This window comes from Mus pahari, chromosome 12 (assembly GCF_900095145.1).
Source record: "Mus pahari chromosome 12, PAHARI_EIJ_v1.1, whole genome shotgun sequence".
Taxonomy (NCBI): Eukaryota; Metazoa; Chordata; class Mammalia; order Rodentia; family Muridae; genus Mus; species Mus pahari.
In genome coordinates, this window is record NC_034601.1 from 7,399,144 (window position 1) to 7,410,744 (window position 11,601).

Below are 11,601 nucleotides of genomic sequence, written 5' to 3' on the forward strand. Positions count from 1 at the left end.
AAACCAGGATATTGCAAGTGAAGTTTTTCCCAGAGTCCAATCACTGTGCTTAAACTCTTGCAACGGTCTTTTATTCCCGCCTCCATCAGGAGGCAGGCAAGAAAGTACAAACTCTCCTGCCCGCAAAAGGGTGTCCCCAGCTTTCAGCACCCGGTTTCTCACTCATCCCGTGTTCCAGCTGACCCTTCCTGGGATGCAGTTTGACCTGCTCCCTTTGGAAGACCGCTCCTGGGCTTGGCCTAAGAGAGAGCTCTTCTGGGACTGCTAATCTGCTATGCTGACCCATTACACACATACACTGACACACACAGACTCTGTCTGTGGTGCTGGAGACTGAACCCAGGGCCTTGCACATGTTACTCCAACTATTGACCTATACCCACAAGCCTGTCTTGAGAAGTTACCCAGAATGCTTTTGAGTTCACCTTTTGTTTCTGTTTGTACAGAGTTGAAGCTTGGGCCTCCTGCATGCAAGGCACATGCTCTCTCTACCAAGTTACCTCCTCGGCTCCTGAATTCTTGCAGCTCAGGCTCCTGACTTACACTCTTTTTTTTTTTTTTTTCGAGACAGGGTTTCTCTGTAGACCAGGCTGGCCTCGAACTCAGAAATCCACTTGCCTCTGCCTCCCGAGTGCTGGGATTAAAGGCGTGCGCCACCACGCCCGGCTCTGATTTACACTCTTGAATGTTGGGATTCAAAGCCTGTACCACCAGGCCCTGCAGGCCCATTACTCTTTTCTTCCTCTCTCATCTCTTTGAGACAGTCTCAAGCAGCCCGGCCTAGTCTCGAACTCACTATGTAGTTTAAGGTTGACCTTGAACTTCTGATCCACCTGCCTTCTCCCGAGTGCTGGTTTGACGGACATGCAACACACTACTCCAAGCTCTCGGTACGCTTATCTCGCATCCCTGCCCGAACCTCAGTCTAAACGGATGTCTCCTTCTTGGCTCGGGGATTGGGAGACATTGATGTTGTGAGGTGCCGGCTCTCTTCCCTGCCACCCTGGGGCCTCGACTCATCTGAGTATTTTGGTTCCGGGTCGGGAGGCGGGCCCTCGGAGGGCCCCTGCTTCCGGGGCGTGGCCAGCGGGCGGGGCGCGCGTTCTCCCGGCCTGTGTGGAGCTCGGCGGCTGCAGACGCGGCGGCGGCGGCGGCAAGGCAGGCGGCGGCCCCGGGAGCAGCAACATGAGCGGTGAGTGGCGGCCCCGCTGCTGTCACCCGCCCGGTAGCGCCACTGCAGCCGCACGCTCCGGGCCCGGTGTGCTCACACGCTGCAGACCCCCGCGGGGTCGCTCGCAGGCTCGGAGCCCTGGCCCGGAGTCGCCTGCACCGCTCCCACTATCCCGGGGCTGGCGCTCCTGTCCCTCCGCCTCACCAGTGACAGCCAACTCCTAGAGCAGAGCTTTGCTCCCAAGTCCCTCCCAGACCCTCCCAGACAGCCGATCCCTTTGACAGGTTTCCACACCCCGGATTCTCAGATCTCTGGTACTTGCCTTAGTCCCTCTTTCTCCTGTGACCCTCCTGGGACCCAGCTCCAGTTACCAGCCCCTGGTTTTTAATCATTCTCTGTTCCCAGGTCTCTTCTACCCAGTGACTCCTCTTTCTCCAAAGGCAAAGAGCATCTCTAGATCCCGACACCCCTGTCACACACAGCAAACCAGAGCGACAGCTCCGGGTCCCCAGAGGTCTCAGTGTTAGGGCAGCTTTGTCTTCTTCCCTCTTCTTCCCTGCACCTGTGTCCCCAGAGCTGGCCAGTTAGCCTCGCAGCGTCCCTCTCCCGGTTGTGCTTTTTGTATTTGGACTGTTGGTCCATGCTTCAGTTCTCTCCATTTCTTCCTCTAGCTCATCATTTGAAGTCTCAGGTTGTGTCCTGCAGCCCTTTCCTTCTTGCCCAATGCTGGACCTAAATGGGGCAGATGCATTGCCCAAGCCAATACCACCAGCAGGGAGGTGGAGCGGGTGGGGAGTCTGGAAGTGAGAGGCAGGTGCCTGGGAAGGCTTGCGCTCAGTGATACCAAAGTTTAGTCCCTTGTCGGAGTCTGTGTCTTCAAGCCTCCCTCTGAAAAGTCCTGATGATGTTTTGGTGCTAAGTCATTCCTGGGTGTTGCGTGTGGCGATGGGAGTGACTCAGGCAAGGCTTGTGTTGGCTGTTGATTCTTCTGCTGGACTCAGGGATCTGGATTCCCTTAGGAGGACCCGCCTACCCTCATAGTTTCTGTTTTTTTCTCACTATGCAGCAGAATTTTAGTCTTTGCACCCAGTCTCTAGACTTGCATTCAGGTGTTTCATGGGGTGGAGAGGGTGCTAGGGCAAAGGAGCAAAAGGGCTTAATTTTTAGTTTTTAAATTATTTCTGTGCATCTTTAAAAAAATGTTAGACGCTTTTTGTTGCTCAAGAGCAAGGTTTATGGAATTTTTTTTTTTTTTTTTTTGGTTTTTCGAGACAGGGTTTCTCTGTGTAGCCCTGGCTGTCCTGGAAGTCACTCTGTAGACCAGAGCTGGCCTCGAACTCAGAAATCCACCTGCCTCTGCCTCCCAAGTGCTGGGAATAAAGGCATGCGCCACCACCACCCGGCTTGGAACTGTAGTCTTATTGAGGGGACTAATGGAGGGGTTTACAGTTTACCTTCATCTAACAAAATAACAAATTACTGGGTCTAATTTAACACTAATGTTAACAAAAACGTCTGTGCCGGCATCCACCAAAAGGTGACAGAGCCCAATGTACTGGGTTCTAGTCCTGGTTCTACCACATAAAGTAATATACTTTTAACTAATTAATTTAGCATGTTTGTGCAGGTGTGTTTTCATGTGCACATGTGTAGGAGGGCCAACAATCAACTTTGGCTGTCTTAACGTCTTGCTCTCTTATTTGTTGAGATAGGGTCTCTTACTGGCTCCAGAGCTCACCATTCCAGCTAGACTGTTTTGTTTAGCTAGTCTTGGAAATCCTCCTGTGTCTGCCTCAGCCCACCAGTGCTGGAGTTCTAAGTATGTACTACAGGCCAGGCATGACCTGGCATGTCCTCATGCTTAAGCAGCAAACACTTCACTGACTGAGCCATCTCTCCATCCTTTAAAACTGCGTGGAACAACTAAAGTGGAATTTGCAGCAAAGCAAACATACACAATAGCATCTGCCTCCTAGATTAATAATGACTTTTGGTTACTCAGCTAAATGATTGGCGTTAGTCCCTTAACAGGGCTCATTGTTACTGTTTCCATAAAAGCTGAGTGAAGAGTGGGGACAGGCTTGCTTCTTAGTCCCTCTGGGACAATGGTGGGAACCAGGCACTCTGAAATACTTTGTGATCCCGAGGGGTAGACCCAGAGCCTCAGATATGCTGAGCTTGTGTCCTCTCACCAAAGACAGATACCCTTAGTCCTAACTTTTTCCTTTGATTGTGACCAAAGGGCTCCTCATGGACTTAGATGTCTGGAGAAGAAATTCTTTTACTTTCATTAGAGGAGGAACTGAAATTGAGAAACCAAAGGAAACTGGACAGTTTATCTTTCAAGGAGACACTTAGCATCAAAACTCTGGCTCAACTAATGACCTGTGTTTGGCCCTGGGACCCACAGGATAGAAGGAGAGCTGACTCCTGCAGGTTGTCCTGTAACTTCCACAGAAACACTGTGGCTAGCACGTGGATAACACAAGATAAATAAATACAAACCTAATAAAAATTCAAGGGAAGTTTCAAAAAATCATTAGGTCTCAAGCCAAACAAAGCATGTAAAAGAGACCAAATAGCCTTTTTGGAAAGAGCATCTGGAGACAGGAGCGGAGTGCATACCACATCTGGAGTTTTAGCAATGTGTGTTTCATATAGATCCTTTGTTCCGGTGTAACTAAGTGCGCTGTCAGGGTTCAGCCTGGATTTGGAGTTTATTCCTTTCTGAAATAGTATCATTGACTGATTCAGAAGGTGGGAAGGCTAGTGTGAGGTCAAACTCAGCCCTACTTTGCTAAACATGTGCTCCATACTGTGTCCAAGCTCAGGGTACTTTTGTTTCCTGGAGACTGAGGTGGAAAATGACCCCATCCTACCTCCCTTGGGATTGATAATCCATGCTTAATGAAATTAAGTGCAGGAAAGATTTCCATTCTTCTCAAGAGGACGATGTTCCTGTGGGGTGTGTGGCAGGCTTGTGTCTGTCATTGCAACACTCCCAACACTGGGTTACTATGTGTTTGAGGTCAGCCAGGCCTATAGATCAGGGTCCATGCATGCCTGTCTCAAAACCAACACCCCAACTCAAAAAAGAGGAGGCTGGGGGAGGATTACTTCAGACACTGCAAATGCGGGATTGTATAATGAACTCTGTTATCTCGCCTCATTGGTAGTTACAGCTGGTTGCTAGTTCATCTATATCCCTGTCTTCTTCCCACCTTTCCTCCCAAGTACCATGCCACTGCAAATACTTTTATATGTATCTCTCATACTATGTTTAAAAAGCAATTTTGTAATCTGTTGGAACCAGTGATATCTCAATAGCACTCATCAGCTAATGTTCACATTTAAGTCCTTGTTTTGTTTTTTGGTGTAATCTTACAACTCAGGACTAAGGGTGGATTTTGTTTTAAATAACTTAGCTCTCTTTGGTAGAGAATTTAGTTTTGTTTTTTTCTTATTTTGGTTTTTAGAGACAGGGTTTCTCTGTGTAGCCCTGGCTGTCCTGGAACTCACTCTGTAGACCAGGCTGGCTTTGAACTCAGAGATCTACCTTCCTCTGCCTCCTGATTGCTGGGATTAAAGGTGTGCACTACCACTGCCCAGTGGGAAAGAGATTTTAAGGTTGATTTTGGTGCTGTGACAGAAGTGTTCAAACCTCACTGGGATCAATATTAGAAAAATTGTATTACTCCAGAAAGACAGTCTGGGCTCGTTAGCAATTGCCGTTCAAGTCCCTCTGCTCAGTCTTAGGCAACTAATCTATTTTCTGTCTCTGAATTTTTTTTTTTCTTATTCTTTTGAGATAATGTATTATGTAGTCCAGGCAGGTATTGAATTTAGTATGTAGCCTAGTATAGCCATTTTCCTCTGATTCCCCTTGCCTCTACCTCCCAACTATGGGGGTGCATGCCTGGCCCTCTAGATATTTCTGCTGTTTGTATGTTATATAAATAAAATCATAGCACTTTTGTTTTTGTTAACTAAGTATACCGTCCTCAGGGTCCAGCTACAGAGCAGCCTGACCTGTAGTTTATCCTTCCTGTGGCCAAGTGGTTCTGTTGTGTGGTATTGCCCCCCTTGTCTATGTGCAGCGGCTGGGCTTTGGGGGGTTTGCATTTGGCTCTTAGAAGGGTGCTGCTGTGGAGCTCACATATAGTCTTGTGTGTGGCTCCAGTTTTCATTCTTGGGTAATGAAGGGAAGAGTGGCCTTGCTTTGTATGGAAGTAGCTGAGGAGTCTAATCGGCTCTTCTGCCCCAGAGCACCATGGTAGCCCGCATTGGCATGGGTGTGAAGTGACACTTGTTTGTGGTTTTGATTTGCATTTCCTAATGCCTAGGCTCTCTCAGCATAGCCTCTTGTGCCCATATCTTCTAATATCTGCCTAATGCCTAGGTTCTCTCAGCATAGCCTCTTGTGCCCATATCTTCTCTGGAGAAATAAGTGTTTATATCATCTGTCCATGGAAGTTCTTCTCATTTTAATAGTTTGTCTGTGTGGGTATTTTGCCTGCATGTATACATGTATACCACATTTGTGCCTGGCTGTGTCAGAGATCAGAAGTGGGTGTCTAATTTCTTGGAGCTAGAGTTATAAGCAGTTTTGAGCTGCCATGTAGGTACTGGGGATTGAACCCAGATCCTCTGGAAGCTCAGCCAGTGTTCTTTATTTTTGGTTTTTCGAGACAGGGTTTCTCTGTGTAGCCCTGGCTGTCCTGGAACTCACTTTGTAGACCAGGCTGGCCTTGAACTCAGAAATCCGCCTGCCTCTGCCTCCCAAGTGCTGGGATTAAAGGCGTGTGCCATAGAATTACAGCTGTGAGCCTTCATGCTGAGCATGGCTTACCCTGTCTATCTGTCTGTCCATCCATCCATCTATCCATCCATCCATCTATCTATCTATCCACCCATCCATCTATCACATCATCCTTTGAGGCACAGTGTCTTTGTGTGTATGGAGGTCAGAGGTCAACTTCTGCCTTTCTCAGTCACTTTCTCCCTTGTGTTTGGAGACCAGATCTTGTACTGAACCTGCTGCTCTCCAGTTAAGCCAGGCGGGCCGTCAAGCCTCAGGCATCTGCCCATCTGCCTCCTCAACACCAGTATTACAAGTGGCATGGAATCACAGACGTCTGCCTTGTCTGCTGGGACTAAAGTGGTGTGCCACCACATGAGGCTACTTTTATTTATTTATTAAAAATGTGCGTCCTTTGGATTAAAATCGGTTTCTCATGCTTGCACTTTACTGACTGAGACATGTTTACAGTGTCTTTAAAAAAATGGTGTGTATGTGTGTCTATGAGTGTGAGTGTGTGAGTATGTGTATGAGTGTATAAGAAAGTGTGTGTATGTGTATACTGGTGCCATGGTACACATGTGGTGGTCAGAGGACAACTTTGTGAAGTTGGTTTTCTCCATTTACGTCTGTGTTGGTTCTGGAGATCAAACCCAGTTTTTCAGACTTGCACAGCAAGCACCTTTACTCCCTGAGCCACTTTGCCTGCCCCACAGTGTCTTTTTTTGAAGACAGTGTCATTCTGTCTAACCAAGGCTGACCTTAAAGTCCAGATCTTCCTACAGTTAGATCCTTCTGCCTCAGCCTCTCCAGGGAGGCCTGCTCAGAGTTCCCTCCTGTAAGCTGTTTGCAGTTGTCTTTGAAGGACACATGCTCCTTTGTCCTGTGGACTTTTTGCACGATTTTGCTGATTGTTTCCTTTTGGTGTGCCTTAACATGTTTTTCAGTTTCTTGTCCATCCTATAAATTAACCATCAGGTGCTGCTCTAGTCTTGTGTTTCAAGTGTTTGAATAGAAGCAGAAGAAAGATGGGTTCAAGGCTGAGAACATTGTATGCAAGTATCCAGGAAGTGTATGCACACACTAGGTAATGTATGCACTCGATAGATTATGCATACTCTAGATAATGCATTCACTAGATAATAGTTTATTTCCAGGCTAGACTCAATGAAGATGCCCATTGGTGGGGAATGTGTAAACACCACGTGGTATGACCTCACATAGAAAACCTCCGAAATGTTAAGAAGAGCATAGATGGCTTCTCAAGTTACTGTTTATATGTTAATTGAAGTGTCAGTGTTCTGCCAGCACAGGATGGAGCTGAGGACGCTGTGACTCAGTTGGTTAGGTGTCTGTCTAGCATGCACGAGACCCTGGGTTCCATCTCTAGCTCTACATAAGCCGTACTTGGTACTGCACATCTATAGTCCCAGCACTCAGGAGGTGGAGGCAGAAGGATCAGGAGTAGAGGTAAATCTGTTGCCACGTACAGAGTTGGAAGACAATCTAGGTTACACGGGCTCTGTTTCAAAAAGAAACAATGACAACAAAAACTATGCAGAGTATAGAATTAAATGTAAAATATATGCTTCAATGCAACTCAACATACATCCAACATAGCCATTGTAGATTTACATTTGCCTGTGGAAGTAAACAAAATGCCATGAGGAAAAGACCGACTTGGGTGTCTCTTAGGGAGGGAGTGGTCAGGTAGTTTCCTGGAGAACTCAGTAGGCAGGAACCTTCCACTGCTGGCCTCTAGAAGCTAAGGGATTCTGGTTTCTAGACTGCATGTTTGCTGTCTGTGGGAAAGCAGAGGCCATTATTGTTCTCAAGCACTATCTTTTATCCAAGGATGCATGAGTGCCCTGTCCCATCAGTAATTCTCAGGAACCCTAGTGTTAGGAAAACTCTGGAATCCCAGTTCAAAGGGCAGGAAAGTCAGGGACCAAAAGTCACTGAGCCTGACAGCAGCTTGCCCAAGAGATCACCATTGTTTCTTAGTGTGTACCTCGTGGCCGTTTCTTATTTTTCTGGAAAGTTGGAGGTCACAGGTCTCTCCTTGATTGTTGGCTGCACCCTGACCAGAAGTGATTTGTTCTTGGAATAAGCTGAAACAGTGACTGGAAAAAGAACGTTTGTGGTTTCATTCAGAGGCTATTAATATCTTTCCTCTTCATGACGTCACAGGGATGGTGAATTAGGGGAGATGTTAGTGCTCCAATGTCAGAAGTGGCGTAACACCTTTACAGTCAGTGGTCTGGAGTAATGCCGCTGACCACTCCTGCGGCTGTGTGCCTAGGTTCCTTCCAAATGCTTCATGAGAGTCAAGTTGTTAGCACTCTTGAAATTTGGGACTAAAGCTGGGCCTGGTGACACACATTTTAATCCCAGCAGTTGGGCAGCAGAGGCAGATGCAGCTCTGTGAGTTGAGGCCAGCCTGGTCTATGTATCAAGTTTCAGGCTAGGGCTATATAGTGAGAGTGTTTCACAGAGAGAAAATGCCTGAAGGATCATAAAATGAAGACATTGAAAGAAAGAATGAAGGACTGTGCTGTGGCTCAGGTGGGTGAGCACTTGCCTAGCTTGTCTAAGGCTCTGGTTCCATCAATAGCATTGTGTAAGCCATGAGTAGGCTGCACACCTGTAACCCCAGCACTCAGAGCGTGGGGTACAGGAGGATCAGAAGTTCAAGATAAGCCTGGGATAAATGAAACACACCCTTTAAAAACGAAAGGAAAAAGAAAGAAGATTGAGGAAACCCTTGATACCAGCCCAGGTCGTTTTATCATTACCATAGAATTTAGTTTTACTTTCATCTCTAACATTTCCAGATAAAACATTGCTCCATGGACTGCACCCTGGTCAGGGTATGGACTGCACAGTCCTGCAGCAATCCATTTTGCATGTAGCACACATTTAACTATGGATTGCATTGAGGCTTAGCTAGCCCTCTCCCTCCTCCTTTTCTTCTACTTTCATGCTGTAAATAGTGGTGTGCAGGACAGGGCAGCTGTCTTAGCTAGGGTTTTTATTATTGTGAAGAGATAGCATGACCACAGCAACTCTTAGAAGGAACACATTTAGTGGGGGCTGGCTTACAGTTGGGAGGGTTAGTCTATTATCCTCATGGCAGGAAGCATGGCAGCATATAGGAAGACACGGTGCTGGAGAAGGAGCTCAGAGTTCTCTATCTGGATCCCCAAGCTGCTAGGAGAGACTGTCTGCCACACTGGGGCTACCCTGAGCATAAATGACCTCAAAGCCCATCTCCACAGTGACACACCTACTCCAACAAGACCACCCCGCCTAATGGTGCCATTCCCTATGTTCAAGCATGTGAACACGTGAGTCTGTAGGGGCCATACCTATTTAAACCATCACAGTAGCCTTCCTTTCTTTGCCTTAAGTCTCTGATGTGATTTCCCAGAGCTGTCACTGATTGCTTCTGTGCCTAAGCAATTAGTTGTACTAGTATGAAATGCTGCGAGGGAGGTGAGGCCCAGTGGCAGTAATGGCAGGCCATTCAAAACACTCTTGGGATAGCAACTCAGTCTGTCCCTTTTCAATCAGCAAAGAAAGGGCTGTATGGCATTGGTACCTGTTGAAATGTTGTCATCTTAGGGAAAAAGACTTTGCTGGCTCTTGGAGGAATGTGGTAGATGTTGTTTAAGCTAAGGTCTACAATATGTAGATATTTGCCATCAAAAGATTTAGGGTATTTTTCCTGGCTTCAGGCTTACCTGGATCCAGTTCCTTAGGGAGTTAGGACAGTGCTTCTGTCCAGCTCTCCTTCACAGAGGCAAGAGGGCTACCAGTAGCTCTTGTCTGCCATTCTGTCAAAGTGACACCAAGTCAGGAGTACTCCAGGGGAAGTTCAGGGTTGGCTGACTGTAGAGCCATCCTGTAGCTTAATCCCTGTGAATCTAGTGGGCCAGATCTGTATCCTGCACTTAGCCTAGAGTTGTGTGTGTAGTCTGTCTTGATAAACTGTTTGTGTGGAGGAAACACAAGTGTGTGGCATCAGCAAGACCTCCTAGTGTGATGTAGAGACCTTAATGGGACAGAATTTGCCTAGGTTCTGCTCCAGAAAAGCTGGAATGGCTGGGAGATGCCGCTGACTCAGGTAGGAGAGGCTGTGTTTGCGTGAGAGATGGGGCAGTATGAAGCCTGTGGAGGTGAGGCCCTCTCTCTGGCTCTGACAGGCTCAGGTGCTTCTGCCAGCTCCCCTGCCTGCTGGTCTAGGTCCCTTCTTTCCCTGGAGAGGGAAACTTTCACTTTTGAGATTTATTTCATGTATATGCAGTTTTTGTTTGTTTTTGGTGCAGATATGTCTGTGCATCAGATGATTAAAGAGGCCAGAAGAGGGCATCAGATCATCTAGAGCTTGAGTTACAGGTAGTTGTGAGTTGCCATGTGGTTTCTGGGAATCAAACCTGGGTCCTCTGGAATAGCAGCCAGTACTCTTAGCCTCTGAGCCGTCTCTCCAGCCCATTTATCTTTCTTTTCTGAAACAGTCTCAAGTGGCTCAGGCTGATTTTGACCTTGTTATGAAACTGAGGATGGCCCTTGAATTCCTGATCTTCCTGCCTCTAATTCCTAGTGCTGGGATTACAGGTGTGCACCTACATCATGGTATACAAATGCATGAGGATCGAACTCAGAGTTTCCTGTGTGGAAGGCAGGCTTTCTGCTAACCGACACATCCCCAGGCCTCCATTACATTTTCTCTGCCTGTGTCTATATAGCTGAGATTCTGATTTTTCTTCTCTCATCTCTTTTATCTTTATTTTTTAAAGCAAACATTCCAAATGACTGTGGTGGTTTGAATAAAAATGGTCCCTACTGGCTCATATATTTGGATGCTTAGTTACCACCTGAGCATTTGAAAGGATTAGATGGATAAGGAGGCGTGGCCTTGTTGGAGCAAATGGTAGAGACTTCAAAAGCCCATTTTGGCACCTCCCCACCCCCAGGAGACTCAGGATATAGCTCTCAGCTATTTCTCCCATGCCATTTCTCTCCTGGTCACATTCCCTGCCATGATAATAATGGACTGAAAGTGTAAGCAAGCCCTCAGTTAAATGCTTTTCTTTGTAAGAGTTGCCTTGGTCATGATGATGCCTTGGTCACAGCAATAGAACAGTGACTGGAACCGAAGTTGGTACCAGATTGGGGTATTGCTGTGACAGGCCTGACCTTGCTACATGTTGGTAGGATGTGGACTTTGGACTGTGAAAGCAGCTGAGTGCTTTAAATGGGCCTTCCCTGGCCATCCTAGTAGGAGCGTGGCAGGCACCGTGCTGAGAGAGATTTGAAGGGTGGGTCCAGCTTCGGGAGTTTTAGAGGGGAAGAGTGTTAGTGAGTGACCTAGAGGGGTGTGTGTGTGTGTGTGTGTGTGTGTGTGTGATATTTTGGCAAAGAATATGTTTGCTTTTGTCCTTATCTTAAAAATCTGCCTGAGGCTAAATGAAAGAGTTTTGGATTCATGGTATTGGCAGAAATGTCAAGACAGGCTAGTATTAGTGGTCATTAGGACTTACTCTTAGGTGGATCTGTAACAAAGAGGAGCAGACTGGACAAATAAAGGCACAAAAGCTTGTTGGTTGTTGGTTGTTTTTTTTTTTTTTTT

At 47.0% G+C, this 11,601-nt stretch overlaps 1 protein-coding gene across 2 annotated transcripts in view; it reads left to right on the forward strand.

The window, feature by feature from the left end:
• Positions 1 to 1,116: 1,116 nt before the first annotated feature.
• The window catches only part of Snx29 (sorting nexin 29), a 416,575-nt gene continuing 406,090 nt past the window's right edge, over positions 1,117 to 11,601 (forward strand). For both annotated transcript variants that reach the window (XM_029544359.1, XM_021209353.2), the window contains exon 1: positions 1,117 to 1,192. In XM_029544359.1, the coding sequence (XP_029400219.1) occupies positions 1,186 to 1,192 (7 nt within the window). In that variant the 5' untranslated portion in view covers positions 1,117 to 1,185. The remainder of the gene's footprint in view (positions 1,193 to 11,601) is intronic.